The sequence below is a fragment of the Hyla sarda genome, chromosome 8 (assembly GCF_029499605.1).
Source record: "Hyla sarda isolate aHylSar1 chromosome 8, aHylSar1.hap1, whole genome shotgun sequence".
Taxonomy (NCBI): domain Eukaryota; kingdom Metazoa; phylum Chordata; class Amphibia; order Anura; family Hylidae; genus Hyla; species Hyla sarda.
The window spans coordinates 10,836,129-10,859,093 of NC_079196.1; the positions used below are offsets into that span (position 1 = coordinate 10,836,129).

Here is a 22,965-nt window from a genome sequence, read left to right on the forward strand (position 1 = left end):
ATTACAGTGCTGGGATCGTTACAGTGTGTCAGTCACTATTACAGTACTGGGATCGTTACAGTGTGTCAGTCACTATTACAGTGCTGAGGTTGTTACAGTGTGTCAGTCACTATTACAGTGTTGAGGTCGTTACAGTGTGTCAGTCACTATTACAGTGCTGGAGTCATTATAGTGTGTTAGTCACTATTACAATGCTGGTGTCGTTACAGTGTGTCAGTCATTATTACAGTGCTGGGGTCCTTACAGTGTGTCAGTCACTATTACAGTGCTGGAGTCATTACAGTGTGTCAGTCAATATTACAGTGCTGGGATCGTTACAGTGTGTCAGTCACTATTACAGTGCTGAGGTTGTTACAGTGTGTCAGTCACTATTACAGTGTTGAGGTCGTTACAGTGTGTCAGTCACTATTACAGTGCTGGTGTCGTTACAGTGTGTCAGTCATTATTACAGTGCTGGGGTCGTTACAGTGTGTCAGTCACTATTACAGTACTGGGATCGTTACAGTGTGTCAGTCACTATTACAGTGCTGAGGTTGTTACAGTGTGTCAGTCACTATTACAGTACTGGGATCGTTACAGTGTGTCAGTCATTATTACAGTGCTGGTGTCGTTACAGTGTGTCAGTCATTATTACAGTGCTGGTGTTGTTACAGTGTGTCAGTCATTATTACAGTGCTGGTGTCGTTACAGTGTGTCAGTCACTGTTATGTTTTATTGCAGGGATTTCAAACTGATGGCCCTCCAGATGTTGCAAAACTTCATCTCCCAGCATGCCCAGAGCCGACGGCAACATCTGGAGGGCCCCCAGTTTGAGACCCTTGTTTTATTGTATCTTCAGCAGTTTAACCCATTATTATTTTTATTTATTTTTTCCTCAGAACCCAACTTTGTGGCCGCCTACGACATCGGGCTCTTCACGTATTTCTTCTTCCGGGAGAACGCGGTGGAGCACGACTGCGGGAAGACGGTGTACTCACGTGTCGCCAGAGTCTGTAAGAACGACTTCGGGGGTCGTTTTTTGCTGGAGGACACGTGGACGACCTTCATGAAGGCGAGGCTGAACTGCTCGCGCTCCGGGGAGGTTCCCTTCTACTACAACGAGCTGCAGAGCACCTTCCTCCTCCCCGAGCAGGACCTCATCTACGGCGTCTTCACCACCAATGTGTGAGTCATGTCAGCCGCACGCTGTGGGACTACAAGTCCCAGGATGTTCTGCTGGGTGGAATGTTATCAGGTTCTGACACTTTACTATTGAGCAGATTTGTCAAGTCCTCAGTGCCGCTCCAACCACCTACCATACCGCCTATTGCAGTGGTCTTCAACCTGCGGACCTCCAGATGTTGCAAAACTACAACTCCCAGCATGCCCGGACAGCCAACGGCTGTCCGGGCATGCTGGGAGTTGTAGTTCTGCAACATCTGGAGGTCCGCAGGTTGTAGACCACTGGCCTATTGTATCACTGGTGCGATATACCTGGTGCGGTATCACTGGTGTGATATACCATTCTCAGGCATGCTGGGAGTTGCAGTGTTCCTCATTGTAATGGTCCAGCAGTGATGCGACATTTTAGTTTTGCAACATTGTTTTGTGGATTAAAGGGGTATTCCAGGAAAAAACTTTTTTATATATGTATCAACTGGCTCCAGAAAGTTAAACAGATTTGTAAATTACTTCTATTAAAAAATCTTAATCCTTTCAGTACTTATGAGCTTCTGAAGTTAAGGTTGTTCTTTTCTGTCTAAGTGCTCTCTGATGACACCTGTCTCGGGAAACGCCCAGTTTAGAAGCAAATCCCCATAGCAAACCTCTTCTAAACTGGGCGGTTCCCGAGACAGGTGTCATCAGAGAGCACTTAGACAGAAAAGAACAACCTTAACTTCAGAAGCTCATAAGTACTGAAAGGATTAAGATTTTTTAATAGAAGTCATTTACAAATCTGTTTAACTTTCTGGAGCTAGTTGATATATATATATATATATATATATATATATATATATATATATATAAAATTATATATAATAGTTGTTGTAGGTTTATAACATTTTGAAAAGTTCTGGAACATTCAAATTTTGTAACTAGTGATGAATATATATGGATGAATATTCGTCCCATGTCCGCGAAATTTGCATATATATTCGCTATATTTGTTCTCTTTATATTTTTTTTGCGCAATTATATTTTTCCCCTAAAAGAAGCGAAAGATCAGTGTCCAGTCTGGAAGTGCCGATATTCGCATAAATATTCGCATAAATTTGCATAAAAAATTTTCATAAAAAAAAACTAATATTTGTCATTACAAATATATATCACTATATTCTAAATATTTAAGCAATCATGAAGTGCCGATATTCGCATATATATATTTGCATAAATTCGCATAAAAAAAACAAATATTCACCATTACAAATATATATCACTATATTCTAAATATTTAAAGGGATACTCCGGTGAAAAACTTTTTTTTTTTAAATCAACTGGTGCCAGAAAGTTAAACAGATTTGTAAATTACTTCTATTAAAAAATCTTAATCCTTCCAGTACTTATTAGCTGCTTAATACTACAGAGGAAATTCTTTTCAGTTTGGAACACAGAGCTCTCTGCTGACATCACGAGCACAGTGCTCTCTGCTGACATCTCTGTCCATTTTAGGAACTGTCCATAGTAAAAGGAAATCCCCATAGCAAACATATGCTGTTCTGGACAGAGATGTCAGCAGAGAGCACTGTGCTCATGATGTCAGCAGAGAGCTCTGTGTTTCAAAAAGAAAATAATTTCCGCTGTAGTATTCAGCAGCTAATAAGTACAGGAAGGATTAAGATATTTTAATAGAAGTAATTTACAAATCTGTTTAACTTTCTGGCACCAGTTGATTTAAAAAAAAAAAAAAAAGTTTTTCACCGGAGTACCCCTTTAAGCAATGGCGAAGTTCCGGTATTCATGGTAAAAATTTGCATTTCGAATATTCGCACTCAACACTATTTGTAACATAGGTTTTGCAACTCTTTTATCAAGACATGATGGGAGTTGTAGTAGTGCGACATTTTCAAATCAGTTTGTCAGGGATGGGAGTTGCGAGTTGGCAGCATTACAATTTTACTATATTTTAATATGAGCATAATGGGAGTTGTAGTATTGCAACATTTTCCAAATATTCTGCAATGTTATACTTTAGCACCAGTTTTGTCAGGGCACGATAGGGGTTGTGGTTTTGCAACGTTTGGAAACGCTTTGCCACAATTTTATCAAGACATTCTTGCTTATGTCAAGAAGCTAGAGCAGTGTTTCCCAACCAGGGTGCCTCCAGCTGTTGAACACTGCTCAGAGACCTGACATGTTTCACAGTACTAACTGCTTCATCATGGATAGTGAAGCACAAAATGGTGTGCATCACACTAAAAGGGTATCTTTCCAATGACCGTCCCACTAGATCAAGGTTTTCCCACCAGGGTGCCTCCAGCTGTTGCGAAACTAAAACACTCAGCATGTTTTTTATGAACACTGCTCAGAGACCTGACATGTTTCACAGTACTAACTGCTTCATCAGGGGTAGTGAAGCACAAAATGGTGTGCGTCACACTAAAAGAGTATAAATAATCTTTCCAATGACCCTTCTAATAGATCAGTGTTTCCCCATCAGGGTGCCTCCAGCTGTTGCAAAACTACAACTCCCAGCATGCCCGGACAGCCGAAAGACATGCTGGCTGTTGTAGTTTTGCAACAGCTGGAGGCACCCTGATGGGGAAACACTGTGCTTAAAAGCTCGTCCTGGTCTTGTCCTAATCACGCAGCTGAAGTTTTGTTACAGCGTTTCCTCAACCTGTAGCTCAGCGGCAGTAACAAAACCACAAGTCCCAGCATTCCTTGACAAAACTGATGCAAGGCATGATGGGAGTTGTAGGTTTGCAACATTTACATTTTGCAACAGTTTTAAGACATGATGAAAGTTTGTAGCATTGCAGCATTTCACCATGTTTTGCACCATTGTAGTTTTGAGACCCGTTTACCAAGGCATGATGGGGGTTGTAGTGTTGCAACCTTTACAAAAGTTTTGCAAGTTTGTCGGAGATGGGAGTTGTAGTATTGCAACATTTCCAAATATTCTGCAGCATTTTATTTCTGTTTTGTCAGGGCACGATGGGAGTTGTGGTTTTGCAACCTTTGGCAGAATATTTTGCAGTTAATTTTGCAACAATTTTATCAAGGTAGGATGGGAGTTGTAATAGTGTAGCATTCTAAAATGTTTCGCAACGTTTTAGTTTGGCGACAGCTTTTTTTTTCGAGGCATGATAGGAGTTCAAGTATTGCAACGTTTTCAGAATATCCATTTTTTAGGAATGGGAATTGTAGGTTTGCATCCGTTTTATCAGGGCACAATGAGAGTTGTAGTGTTGCAGCATTTTCATATATTCTGCAGAATTTACCTTTTTTTTTACAACACTTTTGTCAGGGCATGATGGGAGTTGTAGTATTGCAATGTTTACAAAAGTTGCGCAACAGTTTGTTGGAGATGGGATTTCTAGTTTTGCAAGTTTTTTTTAGGGGGGGGCACAATGGGAGTTGTAGTATTGCAGCATTTCCAAATGTTGTGCAGCATTGGATTGTATAACAGGTTTCTCAGGGCATGATGGGAGTTGCAGTTTTGCGCACATTTGTAACATTTCTTCTGGCTGCATACCTCCCCCCCCCCAAAAAAAAAAATTCCGAATGTAAATCAGAGATTCCAGAGCAGGAAACTTCTTGCGAGCGGCACCAGAACACTTTTCACATTGTGCTGGGGGCCTTAATGGATGTATTAAGGTTTACGATGTCGAGCGGTGCGCTCATTATGCGCCGCTGCGCCACATGTCAGGGGAGTCGGCTGCCGCTTCCGCTGCAGGAGGAGACGTGCGCCGATTCTTAATGTGAAGCAACTTTAAGAAGAAAGGTAAAATAATGCAAGTAATGAGATTGCTGCACAGATCCCCCCCTATCCGCCTCATACATAACATCTCCGCTGCTGGAAATTGGCCTCAACGGGAGTTAAAAAAAATTACCGCTGCCTTAAAAAAAAACACGTTGTGGCGCCGACAGTTGTCATGGGAACCTTTGGAAGCCAATAAAGGTGTAGACTTCATATAGGGGTTGAGGTCACTGCCAGCAACGTCTTATCCGACAGGGGTCCGATGGGGGAAAGCGGGAGTGGAAGTGAAGCAATTCCCAATGCTTTTTACTTCTGCTTAGATCCTGTGTTTTATGTATCATCAGCTGAAGGGTTAACGACTAATGGGGGTCCCAGGTAAGAAGTAATAGCGGCCGTCCCAAATTTTGGAACTTTTTTGATTGACTTTGTGTCTTATTTCTTGCCGTCAGTGAATAGAAACATTCTTGCTTATGCTAAGAGGCTAGAGCAGTGTTTCCCAACCAGGGTGCCTCCAGCTGTTGCAACTCCTAGCATCTTGTTTATGAACAATGCTCAGACACCCAACATGTTTCACAGTACTAACTGCTTCATCAGGGATAGTGGAGCACAAAATGGTGTGCATTACACTATAAAAGGGTTTATATAACCTTTCCACTGACCCTTCTACTAGATCAGTGTTTCCGAACCAGGGTGCCTCCAGTTGTTGCAAAACTAAAACTCCCAGCATGTTGTTTATCAAGACTGCTCAGATACCTGACAGGTTTCACAGTACTAACTGCTTCATCAGGGATAGTGAAACACTAAATGGTGTGCATCACACTAAAAGGGTTTATATCATCTTTCCAATTACCCTTCTACTAGATCAGTGTTTCACATCCAGGGTGCCTCCAGCTGTTGCAAAACTGAAACTCCCAGCATGTTGTTTATGAACACTGCTCAGATACCTGACATGTTTCACATTACTAACTACTTCATCAGGGGTAGTGAAGCACTAAATGGTGTGCATCACACCAAAAGATCTAGATCAGTGTTTCCCAACAAGGGTGCCTCCACCTGTTGCTAAACTACAACTCCTAGCATTCCTGGACAGCCTTCGGCTGTCCGGGCATGCTTGGAGTTGTAGTTTTGCAACAGCTGGAGACACTCTTGTTGGGAAACACTGGGCTTAGAAGCTCGTCCTGTTCTTGTCCTAATTACACAGCTGAGGATTTGTTACAGTGTTTCCTCAACCTGTAGCTCTGCATCAGGAGCAAAACCACAATTCCCAGCATTCCATGTTTGTGAAACAAAGGCTGTCTGGGCATGCTGGGAGTTGTAGTTTTGCACCAGCTGGAGGCGCCCTGGTTGGTAAACACTGACCTAGGGACAGGAGGGTACTGGTGCAATTTTTTGCACAAAAATAATTTGTATCCATTTGCGCACATTAAGCCACGCCCCCTACATAAGCAAGGATACAAAATTTGTAAAGTGAGGGCAAACTACCCAAAAAATGTTGGAAAAACAATCATAAATATGGGGCATGGCTTTCCAAGCTGGAACACTACTTAAAAGTAGCCAAAACATTTCAGCAAAAACAATAATAAATGCCCCTCAATAGTTTTGTTATGAACAGAAGTTATGATGCTGGTGGGAACAGAGCGTTTCCTGTAGAAATAAATAAGTAATTAAATAAATAAATATATAGATATAGGAAGAAATAAGTAAATAAAATGAATAAATAAATAACTAAAAAAATACATAAATTAAATGAACAAATAAATAAGTTAGTAAATAAATGAAAAAAGACATAAAAAAATGTAATGAATAAATAAATGTATAAATACACCCAAAAAATACATAAATTAAATAAATAAGGAAGTAAATAAATAATAAAAAAAATAAATGAATGAAGAAAAAAATAAAATGAATAAATAAAATATTTTTTTTAATTAAATAAATAAATAAGTAGGTAAGTAAGTAAATAAATACATTAATAAAATGAATAAATTAATAAATAAGTAAATAAATAAGTAAATAAATTAAAGAGGTACACCACTGGTCAGCGTTTGAAACAAACTGTTCCGAACTCTAGAGCTGGCGCCGGGAGTTTGTGATGTCGTAGCCCCGCCCCCACATGATGTCACACCCGCCCCGCCCCCTCAATGCAAGTCTATGGGAGGGAATGTGACAGCCGTCAGGCCCCCTCCCATAGACTTGCATTGAGGGGGCGGGGGCGTGATATCATGAGGGGGCGGGGCTATGACATCATGAGCTCCCGGCGCCGGCTCCAGCATTCGGAACAGTTTGTTTCAAACGCTGAGCAGTGGAGTACCCCTTTAAATAATATGAATAAATACATAAAATAAATAAATAAATAAATACAAACATAAATAAGTAATTAAATAAATAAGTAAAATGAATGAATGAAATAGTAATATACAGTGGTCCCTCAACATACGATGGGAATCCGTTCCAAATGGACCATCGTTTGTTGAAACCATCGTATGTTGAGGGATCCGTGCAATGTAAAGTATAGGACAGTGGTCTACAACCTGCGGACCTCCAGATGTTGCAAAACTACAACACCCAGCATGCCCGGACAGCCGTTGGCTGTCCGGGCATGCTGGGAGTTGTAGTTTTGCAACATCTGGAGGTCCGCAGGTTGAAGACCACTGGTATTGGAGGTTATACTCACCTGTCCCCGCCGCTCAAGACCATCACCGCTCGTCACCGCTGCCCTGGATGTCGCCTTCCATCGCTGTCGCCGCGTCCCCGGGGTGTCCCCGACGCTCCGGCAAGGCCTCTGCTTCCCCGGCATCCTCGCTCTCCGTCGCCGCCATCATGTCGCTACGCACGCCGCTCCTATTGGATGACGGGACGGTGCGCGCAGCGACGTGATGACGATGATGGAGAGCGCCGACGATGCAGGGGATCCCGAAGAGGACGCGCCGGAGCCCCGAGGACAGGTAAGTGATCGTCAGCGGACCACACGGGGCACCGTAAACGGCTATCCGGTGGTAGGTGAAGCAGTCTGCGCTGCAGGATAGACGTTTATGCGATGGCCCCGACATACAAAAGCATCGTATGTTGATGCTGCCTTCACCATGTGATGGTCTCTGAGAGTGATCGTATGCTGAAATGATCGTATGTCGGGGCCATCGTAGGTCGGGGGTCACTGTATATATATATATATGGTATGTCGGGGCCATTGTAGGTCGGGGGGTCACTGTATATATATGGTATGTCGGGGCCATCGTAGGTCGGGGGGTCACTGTATATATATATATGGTATGTCGGGGCCATCATAGGTCGGGGGGTCACTGTATATATATATGGTATGTCGGGGCCATCGTAGGTCGGGGGGTCACTGTATATATATGGTATGTCGGGGCCATCGTAGGTCGGGGGGTCACTGTATATATATGGTATGTCGGGGCCATCGTAGGTCGGGGGTCACTGTATATATATGGTATGTCGGGGCATCGTAGGTCGGGGGGTCACTGTATATATATGGTATGTCGAGGCCATCGTAGGTCGGGGGTCACTGTATATATATGGTATGTCAGGGGCCATCGTAGGTCGGGGGTCACTGTATATATATGGTATGTCGAGGCCATCGTAGGTCGGGGGTCACTGTATATATATGGTATGTCAGGGGCCATCGTAGGTCGGGGGTCACTGTATATATATGGTATGTCGGGGCCATCGTAGGTCGGGGGGGTCACTGTATATATATGGTATGTCGGGGCCATCGTAGGTCGGGGGGGTCACTGTATATATATGGTATGTCGGGGCCATCGTAGGTCGGGGGTCACTGTATATATATGGTATGTCGGGGCCATCGGAGGTCGGGGGGTCACTGTATATATATATATATATATAAAATTGTGTACTGATTCCGCAGCGCCGGACACTTAAATCGCTCCGTCCCCATTGGGGATCACAATTCTTATTCTCCTGTCAGTTTGTTTTGGGGGGATGAGAGTAAACTGCAGAAACATGGGTAGAACATACAGACTCCTTGCAGATGTGAACCCAGGTCTCCAGTGCTGTAAGGTAACAGCTCTAACCAATGTAACAATTGGGGGGGGGAGGTTGGTGGGACCACCCTGCCTGTACTGTTCTTCTTCCTGGCTATAGTTTTCTTCCAGGTATTACAGGACATCCATTGAATTCATTGGGTGCGGGGTACTGAGGCCGGACCCCAGGATCTGCTCCATGTTGGGGGTCCGGTCATCAGGTCAGGGGTCCTCTGGTATAAAGTTCCCCCAGATCACTTTCTCGTCCTTCCACTATTTTCCTTGCAGTTTACACCTAACGCTGCTGCGGTCACGTGATCCGAGTGACGCCTCGCGAGGTGTTTGCTGCAGGTGTCACCACTATAGTGAGTGGGAGTGAAGCCCCCTCAGAGCCGTCACTCATCCTCCCCGATCTTTATATAAAGTGACTGGTGTTTACGTTCTGCCTTCTTTACGCCCGGTCAGACGCCCCATCCTGGTTTTACCAACCAATGACATAAGGCAGAGAATAAAGGATCTGGATGGCGGCAGTAATTGCGCGTTGTCTGTGTTAACACAAGGCAATTAAACTTGTCATGTGACGACAGGCATACGGCCCCCGCCGCGCTAATGCCCGGAACAGCGACGATTCCTGACAGGTCCCTTGTGTGGATATGGATTGTGGGGTTCAGATCTGGAACGTTTGACTTGGGCCGAGGCGGGAGGCTGGACGCGTCTCCGGAGTCGGGGCCATTGTGCCTCGTACATGACGGCTGGACACTGTGCCAAGTGCCGGAGGGCGACCAAATCCTGTGATCTCCGTCCAGTGCCTCAGTCTGATGTCATTCTAGATTGTCAGCTCTGAAGACGACTCAAAGGAGCAAATTACAGCAGTAAATATGGGGGCGACACAATGACACTAATGTACAGATATAGCAGAGCTGAGTTTGTCATTTAACTCTTTGGTGTTAATGGATAAATAAACATATCTATAGATATATATATTTGTAACATATGTATTACAGATGGGTTAGGAGTATGTAGTGTTCTACCCCAGAGCTGCACTCACTATTCTGCTGGTGAGGTCACTGTGTACATACATTACATTACTTATCCTGTACTGATCCTGAGTTATATCCTGTACTATACTCCATCTCTAGTTCACTATAAATGATAATCTAATTGCATCCGGTGATTTTGGTTTTATTATCTCTATTTCCAGAAATAGCATTGCGGCCTCCGCAGTCTGTGCCTTCAACCTCAGCGCCATCACTCAGGCCTTCAACGGTCCCTTCAGATACCAGGAGAACCCCCGCTCCGCCTGGCTGCCAACGCTAAACCCCATACCCAACTTTCAGGTGAGCGCAGTGGGCGGAGCAAAGAGACCCATTTGTTACCTAAGATGATGTATCTAATCTTATCATGTGTTATACTGTCTGCTGAGCTGCTGTATCTAAATCTGTCACATGTGATACTGTCTGCAGTTTCCATGTATCTAATCCTCTGTATCTCCCTATGTAGTGCGGTATCCTGAATGATGACAGCCCCAATGAGAACCTGACGGAGCGCAGCCTGCAGGACGCTCAGCGCCTCTTCCTCATGAATGACGTGGTGCAGCCGGTGTCCGTGGACCCTCTAGTGACGCAGGACAGCGTGCGCTTCTCCAAGATGGTGGTCGATATCGTGCAAGGAAAAGATACTTTGTATCATGTCATGTATATAGGGACCGGTAGGTGATCTCAGAAAACACTAAAAACTGCAGATTACAGATTATAGTCAGGATATATGGGTCAGGATATATATATCAGGATTACTGCAGATTACAGACTATAGTCAGGATATATGGGTCAGGATATATATATCAGGATTACTGCAGATTACAGACTATAGTCAGGATATATATATCAGGATTACTGCAGATTACAGATTATAGTCAGGATATATGGGTCAGGATATATATATCAGGATTACTGCAGATTACAGACTATAGTCAGGATATGTATCTGGATTACTGCAGATTACAGACTATAGTCAGGATATATGGGTCAGGATATATATATCAGGATTACTGCAGATTACAGACTATAGTCAGGATATGTATCTGGATTACTGCAGATTACAGACTATAGTCAGGATATATGGGTCAGGATATATATATATCAGGATTACTGCAGATTACAGACTATAGTCAGGATATATGGGTCAGGATTACTGCAGATTACAGACTATAGTCAGGATATATGGGTCAGGATTACTGCAGATTACAGACTATAGTCAGGATATATGGGTCAGGATTACTGCAGATTACAGACTATAGTCAGGATATATGGGTCAGAGTTTCTCTGTATTTCCCCGTGTTAAGTGTCGCACGTTGGCTCTGCAGAACGCGGCACCATCCTCAAGGCTCTGTCCACGGCCAATCGCAGCCTGCGGAGCTGTTACCTGGAGGAGATGCACATCCTGCCGAGCGGACAGCAGCAGCCGATCCTCAGCCTGCAGATCCTGCACAGCAACCGATCGCTATTCGTGGGTCTGAACAATGGCGTCCTGAAGGTTCCCCTAGAGCGATGCTCCATGTACCGGTCCGAGGGGTAAGTGTGCGAGCAGAATGATGGGCGGGGGAGGGAGGGGCTGTGTGTCTGATGAGGGTAGTTGTATGTGCAGGGGGAGAGGAGATGGCGCCTGTATGAGCCCGATACTGACCGTATGGTGGCCATATTTGCTGGTATGTCTATTCTGTGACACAGAGGAGGGTGAGGGGTGAGGGGATGCCTGTAAGGTGCGGACTGTGTCAGGGATGTGATCTCCTGGATGATGAGGATCATGTATTGTCAGCAGATCTGTGCAGGTTGCAGTATGGCGCAGTATATATACATATATATATATATATATATATATATATATATATATATACAGGGTCACTAATGTTATAATCTGGTGACGCCGGGGTCGGATACTTCTCTATTCATCTGGTTAGCTCTGTGCAGGTTGCAGTATGGCGCAGTATATATATATACAGGGTCACTAATGTTATAATCTGGTGACGCCGGGGATCGGATACTTCTCTATTCATCTGGTTAGTTCTGTGCAGGTTGCAGTATGGCGCAGTATATATACATATATATATATATATATATACAGGGTCACTAATGTTATAATCTGGTGACGCCGGGGATCGGATACTTCTCTATTCATCTGGTTAGCTCTGTGCAGGTTGCAGTATGGCGCAGTATACACATATATATATATATATATACATAGGGTCACTAATGTTATAATCTGGTGATGCCGGGGATCGGATACTTCTCTATTCATCTGGTTAGCTCTGTGCAGGTTGCAGTATGGCGCAGTATACACATATATATATATATATATATAGGGTCACTAATGTTATAATCTGGTGACGCCGGGGATCGGATACTTCTCTATTCATCTGGTTAGTTCTGTGCAGGTTGCAGTATGGCGCAGTATACACACATATATATATATATATATATATATAGGGTCACTAATGTTATAATCTGGTGATGCCGGGGATCGGATACTTCTCTATTCATCTGGTTAGCTCTGTGCAGGTTGCAGTATGGCGCAGTATACACATATATATATATATATATATACAGGGTCACTAATGTTATAATCTGGTGATGCCGGGGATCGGATACTTCTCTATTCATCTGGTTAGCTCTGCACCGGCTCACACTGGGATGAATCCATTCAGCACCAGTAAAGTATCAGTGTCACCATGTCGGGGTGTTGCGGTGTGCGTTACCTCCGTGATGAATCCTCCTTTGTCTGATCACATTCCGGAGAATTTTATCGCCCTTTCTGCAGCATCTAAAATCCATTTGCGGAGCCGCGTTGTGGAGCTGCCAGGTCATTGTGCCGGAGAGGAGACACTTTGTCTGCAGGGAAAAACAGCGTGTCCAGGGACTAAGGCTGGAATAATACCTGACATGTCAGCTTAGATACATTGTCACCTAGAGATACATTGTCACTTGTACCGTCAGCCCTAGATACACTGTCACCTGGACTGTCAGCCATAGATACACTGTCCCCTGTAGCGTCAGCCCTAGATACACTGTCACCTGGACTGTCACCTGTAGATACACCGTCACCTGGACTGTCACCTGTACATACACTGTCACCTGTACCGTCAGCCCTAGATACACTGTCACCTGTACTGACATCCTTAGATACACTCTCACCTGGACTGTTATCCTTAGATACACTGTTACCAGTATCATCAGCCCTAGATACACTGTCATCTGTACTGTCACCTGTAGATACACCGTCACCTGTGCTGTCACCTGTACATACACTGTCACCTGTACCGTCAGCCCTAGATACACTGTCACCTGGACTGTCAGCCATAGATAAACTGTCACCTGGACTGTCAGCCGTAGTTAAACTGTCACCTGGACTGTCAGCCATAGATACACTGTCACCTGGACTGTCAGCCATAGATACACTGTCACCTGGACTGTCAGCCCTAGATACACTGTCACCTGGACTGTCAGCCCTAGATACACTGTCACCTGTATCATCAGCCCTAGATACACTGTCACCAGGACTGTCACCTGTACATACACTCTCACCTGTATCGTCAGCCCTAGATACACTGTCACCTGTACCGTCAGCCCTAGATACACTGTCACCTGTACCGTCAGCCCTAGATACACTGTCACCTGTACTGACATCCTTAGATACACTCTCACCTGGACTGTCATCCTTAGATACACTGTTACCAGTATCATCAGCCCTAGATACAGTCATCTGTACTGTCACCTGTAGATACACAGTCACCTGGACTGTCACCTGTACATACACTGTCACCTGGACTGTCAGCCGTAGATATACTGTCACCTGGACTGTCACCTGTATCGTCAGCCCTAGATACACTGTCACCTGGACTGTCAGCCATAGATACACTGTCACCTGGACTGTCACCTGTATCGTCAGCCCTAGATACACTGTCACCTGGACTGTCATCCTTAGATACACTCTCACCTGGACTGTCATCCTTAGATACACTGTCACCTGGACTGTCATCCTTAGATACACTGTCACCTGTACTGTCATCCATAGAGACACTGTCACCTGGACTGTCACCTGTATCGTCAGCCCTAGATACACTGTCACCTGGACTGTCATCCTTAGATACATTCTCACCTGGACTGTCATCCTTAGATACACTGTCACCTGTACTGTCATCTTTAGATACACTGTCACCTGGACTGTCAGCCATAGATACACTGTCACCTGTACTGTCATCCTTAAATACACTGTCACCTGTATCATCAGCCCTAGATACACTGTCACCTGGACTGTCAGCCGTAGATATACTGTGACCTGGACTGTCACCTGTATCGTCAGCCCTAGATACACTGTCACCTGGACTGTCATCCTTAGATACACTGTCACCTGGACTGTCATCCTTAGATACACTCTCACCTGGACTGTCATCTTTAGATACACTGTCACCTGTACTGTCAGCCATAGATACACTGTCACCTGTACTGTCATCCTTAGATACACTGTCACCTGTATCATCAGCCCTAGATACACTGTCATCTGTACTGTCACCTGTAGATACACTCTCACCTGTATCATCAGCCCTAGATACACTGTCATCTGTACTGTCACCTGTAGATACACCGTCACCTGTGCTGACCTGTGCTATCATCATATTGGGGGTTGCCCAGCTCCCGGTGCCCCCTGCACCCCCTCCGCCCGTACAGGAGATGGTATTGGGTGTTTCCTCGAAGCTCCATGAATAGGGATCAGTTCTTTGCTGTTCACAGGCATCCGGATGCCCCCCGGACCCCCAGTGACTGTGCGGCCCCCTCTGATCTGTGTAATGTGTGCAGCCTCACGCCGCCCCTGGGGCCCCTGTTTACTCAAGGAGCATTGTGCTCGTCCTTAATCCTGTGGCGTGATGTGAAGCTGATCCTGCAGAGCGGAGATTGTCGCCTTACGACCCCCCGCCGTGGCTCCACAATTTTAAGGTCTCCGCAGATATTTACACGAAGACAGAAGTCACTTCCCATTGATGGCGACTGCTCCCCGCTATTGTCCGCTGGTATCTGGCGGGAAAAAGTTATTTTTGTTTCTGGTTAATTCTCTTTATCTGATATTCTGTAAATATCCGCCCCCCACTGTGAGTGATACAGCTATGGGGGGATACATAGATAGCGGAGCCCCCAATGCTGCGGAGCCCCTAATGCTGCGGAGCCCCCAATGCTGCGGAGCCCCCAATGCTGCGGAGCCCCCAATGCCCCTTATGTTACTCATAGCTCTACACATAGAGAGAGCGGGATCTTGTGACGTAATAAGACAGTGGCTCCCCCGTTGTCGAGAAACTACAATGCCCAGCATGCCCTGACAGCCTTTGGTTGTCAGGGCATGGTGGGGGTTGTAGTTTTGCAACAGGATGCTGCATGTTGCTTCAACATGTCAACAAAATTTTGTTAATGACATTTCCGAAATCTTGTTCACATTTAGATATCTATATGTCTAAGTACACGAAAAGGGCACGGAAATGTCTTGCTCAACGTCCCCATAGACCAGTGTTTCCCAACAAGTGTGCCTCCAGCTGTTGCAAAACTACAACTTCAAGCATGCCTGGACAGCCGGTGGCCTTATACACAGGCTCTATGTCAGTGTTTCTCAACCAGTGTGCCTCCAGCTGTTGCAAAACTACAACTCTCAGCATGCCCTGACAGCTGGTGACTCTATACCGAGGCTCTGTGTTAGTGTTTCCCAACCAGTGTGCCTCCAGCTGTTGCAAAACTATAACTCCCAGCAGGCCTGGACAGCCGGTGGCTCTATACCGAGGCTCTATGTCAGTGTTTCCCAAAAAGTGTGCCTCCAGCTGTTGCAAAACTACAACTCTCAGCATGCCCAGACAGCTGGTGACTCTATACCGAGGCTCTGTGTTAGTGTTTCCCAACCAGTGTGCCTCCAGCTGTTGCAAAACTACAACTCCCAGCATGCCTGGACAGCCAGTGGCTCTATACCGAGGCTCTATATCAGTGTTTCCCAACAAGTGTGCCTCCAGCTGTTGCAAAACTACAACTCCCAGCATTCCCAGACAGCTGGTGACTCTATACCGAGGCTCTGTGTTAGTGTTTCCCAACCAGTGTGCCTCCAGCTGTTACAACACTATAACTCCCAGCAGGCCCGTACAGCCGGTGGCTCTATACCGAGGCTCTATATCAGTGTTTCCCAACAAGTGTGCCTCCAGCTGTTGCAAAACTACAACTCCCAGCATTCCCAGACAGCTGGTGACTCTATACCGAGGCTCTGTGTTAGTGTTTCCCAACCAGTGTGCCTCCAGCTGTTACAAAACTATAACTCCCAGCAGGCCCGGACAGCCGGTGGCTCTATACCGAGGCTCTATGTCAGTGTTTCCCAAAAAGCAACGGCTGTCCGGGCCGGCTGGGAGTTGTAGTTTTGCAACAGCTGGAGAAAAACACTGCCCTATCTTAAGGGTGTCCAACCTGCATTTATCCAGCTGTTGCAAAACTACAGCTCCCAGCAGGCCCGGACAGCCGTTGGCTGTCCGGGCTTGCTGGGAGTTGTAGTTTTGCAACAGCTGGAGGCACCCTGGTTGGAAAACACTGCCATAGACTTTTATTGGTAAAACATAGTGAAGGGGGGAGATTTACCAAAACCTGTGTAGAGGAAGAGTGGTACCGTTGCCCATAGCAACCAATCAGATTTCTGCTTTCATTTTTAACAAGGCCTCTGAAAACTGAAAGAAGCGATCTGATTGGTTGCTATGGGCAACTGCCCCGCTCTTCCTCTGCACAGATTTTGGTAAATCTCCCCCCAAATGTGAGTCCGGCCTGAGCGTCCGAACTTTTTATTATATTCCAAGCCCTGGTTTCCTGACTGGGGTCCCGCTCGGCGTTCCGTCCGCGCCTCTTGACGCCACAGAAGTCGCGTATTGCGTATCCTACACTGAATGGGCTGTGGGCGTCCATAGATCATCACGAGCCCCAGTGTCATCGATTGGGTCTAATCTGCAGCGTTTCCATAAAAATAATCAACATTTTTACGTATTTCTATGGAGGATGTAAAAATCGTCCCCCAAACATTTTCCGTAGCGAGTGAATGGAGTTGTGGGGTAAAATGGCACCGAGGGGGAGGGGGGGGGGTAATAATTATTGGGATTTTTATACACTTCCATGCGGCGGAGATTATGGCGCCCGGATTAGACCGTGATTCAGACATGGCAGCTCATGGCCAAACGCTTCCTTCCCTGGGACCCCGTGCTGGAGCCCGTATACATCCCCCATGACGGGTGACAGATGCTCCGGGCCCGCGCCGATTCCTGACAGGCTGCCATGATTCCTCTATATCTACCAGGCAGGAGAGAGCGGAGTCCGGGCCAGACGCTGGACTGTCAGGGAGACAATAGACTCCTCAGGACTTGGCAGGCGCTCGCAGCAGATGAAGGGAACATTTTGCTTAAATTATCATTTATTACATCTGAGCGGCTGAAATCCGTTCACTGAAACCGGGAGGAAGCGATATATGAATCCGGCGCTGCGGGTGATGGACGGACGGGTTATATCCACTGGGAACTATAGGGCCCTGAGGAAGCTACTTACATAGATTACTATCCCACTACTACCCCCACCATCATACTCCTGCTACATACTACTACCCTGTACATACTACTACCCCCACCATCATACTCCTGCTACATACTACTACCCTGTACATACTACTACCCCCACCATCATTCTCCTGCTACATACTACTACCCTGTACATATTGCGACTACTACCCCCACCATCATACTCCTGCTACATACTACTACCCTGTACATATTGCGACTACTACCCCCACCATCATTCTCCTGCTACATACTACTACCCTGTACATACTGCTACTACTACCCCACCATCATTCTCCTGCTACATACTACTACCCTGTACATATTGCGACTACTACCCCCACCATCATACTCCTGCTACATACTACTACCCTGTACATATTGCGACTACTACCCCCAACATCATACTCCTGCTACATACTACTACCCTGTACACACTGCTACTACTACCCCCACCATCATACTCCTGCTACATACTACTACCCTGTACACACTGCTACTACTACCCCCACTATCATACTCCTGCTACATACTACAACCCTGTAAATACTGCGACTACTACCCCCACCATTATTCTCCTGCTACATACTACTACCCTGTACACACTGCTACTACTACCCCCACCATCATTCTCCTGCTACATACTACTACCCTGTACATACTGCTACTACTACCCCCGCCATCATACTCCTGCTACATACTACAACCCTGTACACACTGCTACTACTACCCCCACCATCATTCTCCTGCTACATACTACCCTGTACATATTGCGACTACTACCCCCACCATCATACTCCTGCTACATACTACTACCCTGTACATACTGCTACTACTACCCCCACCATCATACTCCTGCTACATACTACTACCCTGTACACACTGCTACTACTACCCCCACCATCATTCTCCTGCTACATACTACTACCCTGTACATATTGCGACTACTACCCCCACCATCATACTCCTGCTACATACTACTACCCTGTACATACTGCTACTACTACCCCCACCATCATACTCCTGCTACATACTACTACCCTGTACACACTGCTACTACTACCCCCACCATCATACTCCTGCTACATACTACCCTGTACATATTGCGACTACTACCCCCACCATCATTCTCCTGCTACATACTACTACCCTGTACATATTGCGACTACTACCCCCACCATCATACTCCTGCTACATACTACTACCCTGTACATACTGCTACTACTACCCCCACCATCATACTCCTGCTACATACTACTACCCTGTACACACTGCTACTACTACCCCCACAATCATACTCCTGCTACATACTACTACCCTGTACACACTGCTACTACTACCCCCACTATCATACTCCTGCTACATACTACAACCCTGTAAATACTGTGACTACTACCCCCACCATTATTCTCCTGCTACATACTACAACCCTGTAAATACTGCTACTACTACCCCACCATCATTCTCCTGCTACATACTACTACCCTGTACATACTGCTACTACTACCGCCACCATCATACTCCTGCTACATACTACGATCCTGTACATACTGTGACTACTACCGCCACCATCATACTCCTGTTGCATACTACTATCCTGTACATACTGCGACTACTACCCCCACCATCATACTCCTGCTACATACTACAAGCCTGTACATACTGCGACTACTACCCCCACCATCATCCTCCTGCTACATACTACTATCCTGTACATACTGCGACTACTACCCCCACCATCATATTCCTGCTATATACTACTACCCTGTACATACTGCTACTACTACCCCCACCATCATACTCCTGCTACATACTACTACCCTGTACACCCTGCTACTACTACCCCCACCATCATCCTCCTGCTACATACTACTACCCTGTACACACTGCTACTACTACCCCCACCATCATTCTCCTGCTACATAATACTACCCTGTACATATTGCGACTACTACCCCCACCATCATACTCTTGCTACATACTACTACCCTGTACATATTGCTACTACTACCCCCACCATCATTCTCCTGCTACATACTACTACCCTGTACATATTGCGACTACTACCCCCACCATCATACTCCTGCTACATACTACTACCCTGTACATACTGCTACTACTACCCCCACCATCATACTCCTGCTACATACTACTACCCTGTACACACTGCTACTACTACCCCCACCATCATTCTCCTGCTACATACTACTACCCTGTACATATTGCGACTACTACCCCCACCATCATACTCCTGCTACATACTACTACCCTGTACATACTGCTACTACTACCCCCACCATCATACTCCTGCTACATACTACTACCCTGTACACACTGCTACTACTACCCCCACTATCATACTCCTGCTACATACTACAACCCTGTAAATACTGCGACTACTACCCCCACCATTATTCTCCTGCTACATACTACAACCCTGTAAATACTGCTACTACTACCCCCACCATCATTCTCCTGCTACATACTACAACCCTGTACATACTGCTACTACTACCCCCACCATCATACTCCTGCTACATACTACTACCCTGTACATACTGCGACTACTACCCCCACCATCATACTCCTGTTGCATACTACTACCCTGTACATACTGCGACTACTACCCCCACCATCATACTCCTGCTACATACTACAAGCCTGTACATACTGCGACTACTACCCCCACCATCATCCTCCTGCTACATACTACTATCCTGTACATACTGCGACTACTACCCCCACCATCATCCTCCTGCTACATACTACTACCCTGTACATACTACAACACCCACCATCATACTCCTGCTACATACTACTACCCTGTACACCCTGCTACAACTACCCCCACCATCATACTCCTGCTACATACTACTACCCTTTACACCCTGCTACTACTACCCCCACCATCATACTTCTGCTACATACTACTACCCTGTACACACTGCTACTACTACCCCCACCATCATTCTCCTGCTACATACTACCCTGTACATATTGCGACTACTACCCCCACCATCATTCTCCTGCTACATACTACTACCCTGTACATATTGCGACTACTACCCCCACCATCATACTCCTGCTACATACTACTACCCTGTACATACTGCTACTACTACCCCCACCATCATACTCCTGCTACATACTACTACCCTGTACATATTGCGACTACTACCCCCACCATCATACTCCTGCTACATACTACAACCCTGTAAATACTGCGACTACTACCCCCACCATCATTCTCCTGCTACATACTACAACCCTGTAAATACTGCTACTACTACCCCCACCATCATTCTCCTGCTACATACTACAACCCTGTACATACTGCTACTACTACCCCCACCATCATACTCCTGCTACATACTACTACCCTGTACACACTGCTGCTACTACCCCCACGATCATTCTCCTGCTACATACTACTACCCTGTACATACTGCTACTACTACCCCCACCATCATACTCCTGCTACATACTACAATTCTGTACATACTGTGACTACTACCCCCACCATCATACTCCTGTTGCATACTACTACCCTGTACATACTGCGACTACTACCCCCACCATCATACTCCTGCTACATACTACAAGCTTGTACATACTGCGACTACTACCCCCACCATCATCCTCCTGCTACATACTACTATCCTGTACATACTGCGACTACTACCCCCACCATCATATTCCTGCTATATACTACTACCCTGTACATACTGCTACTACTACCTCCACCATCATACTCCTGCTACATACTACTACCCTGTACATACTGCTACTACTACCCCCACCATCATACTCCTGCTACAAACTACTACCCTGTACATACTGCTACTACTACCCCCACCATCATACTCCTGCTACATACTACTACCCTGTACATACTACTACTACCCCCACCATCATTCTCCTGCTACATACTACTACCCTGTACATACTGCTACTACTATCCCCACCATAATACTCCTGCTACATACTACTACCCTGTACATACTGCTACTACTACCCCCACCATCATACTCCTGCTACATACTACTACCCTGTACATACTGCTACTACCCCCACCCTCATCCTCCTGCTACATACTACTACCATGTACATACTACTACTACCCCCACTATCATTCTCCTGCTACATACTACTACCCTGAGCATACTACTACTACCCCCACCATCATCCTCCTGCTACATACTACAAGCCTGTACATACTACCACAACCCCCACCATCATCCTCCTGCTGCATACTACTATCCTGTACATGCTGTGACTACTACCCCCACCATAATCTTATTATCTTGCATTGTTACCCTACACTTACTACTACTACTACCCTCACCATCATTCTCCTGTTACATACTTCCTGTTACATACTACTACCCTGTACATACTGCAACTACTACCCCCACCAACATTCTCCTGCTACATACTACTATCCTATACATTCTGCAACTACTACCCCCACCATCATTCTCGTGTTTCATACTACTACCTTGTACATACCGCTACTGCTACCCCCATTATCATCCTCCTGCTACATACTACTATCCTGTACATACTGCGACTATTACCCCCATCATCATTCTCCTGCTACATACTACTACCCTGTACATACTGCTACTACTACCCCCACCATCATACTCCTGCTACATACTACTACCCTGTACATACTGCTACTACTACCCCCACCATCATTCTCCTGCTACATACTACTACCCTGTACATACTGCTACTACTACCCCCACCATCATCCTCCTGCTACATACTACTACCCTGTACATACTGCTACTACTACCCCCACCATCATTCTCCTGCTACATACTACTACCCTGTACATACTGCTACTACTACCCCCACCATCATCCTCCTGCTACATACTACTACCCTGTACATACTGCTACTACTACCGCCACCATATCTTATCTCACATTGCTACCCTACACTTACTGCTACTTCACTCACCACCATCCTACTACCTCACATCACCATCGTACTACTACTACCCCTACCATAATACTACTGCCATATATCACTACCCTACACTTACTGCTACTATCCCCACCACCATTCTATTACCTCATACTACACTGCATTTATTACTACTCCCATAATCATCCTATTGTCTCACATAACTACACTGCACTTACTACTACTGCTACTCCCATCATCATCCTACTGTTACACATCATTACCCTGCACTGACTACTACCATCATCATCCTGTGGTCTCATATTGTTAACCAGCACTCACTAATATTCTCACCATCACTACCCTGCACTTTCTCCTTCCGTTATCATCATCCTACTCTTACACATAACTACATTGCACTTATTACTACTACTACTCCCATCATCATCCTACTGTTACACACAACTACATTGCACTTATTACTACTACTCCCATCATTATCCTACTGTTACACATAACTACATTGCACTTATTACTACTACTCCCAT

General features: G+C 45.7%; 1 protein-coding gene across 7 annotated transcripts in view; it reads left to right on the forward strand.

The window, feature by feature from the left end:
- The window catches only part of SEMA5B (semaphorin 5B), a 404,742-nt gene that overhangs the window by 288,561 nt on the left and 93,216 nt on the right, over positions 1–22,965 (forward strand). For all 7 annotated transcript variants that reach the window (XM_056536944.1, XM_056536941.1, XM_056536947.1 and 4 more), the window contains exons 9-12: positions 879–1,164; positions 10,100–10,235; positions 10,399–10,606; positions 11,261–11,468. In XM_056536944.1, coding sequence (XP_056392919.1) covers positions 879–1,164; positions 10,100–10,235; positions 10,399–10,606; positions 11,261–11,468 — 838 coding nt within the window. The remainder of the gene's footprint in view (positions 1–878; positions 1,165–10,099; positions 10,236–10,398; positions 10,607–11,260; positions 11,469–22,965) is intronic.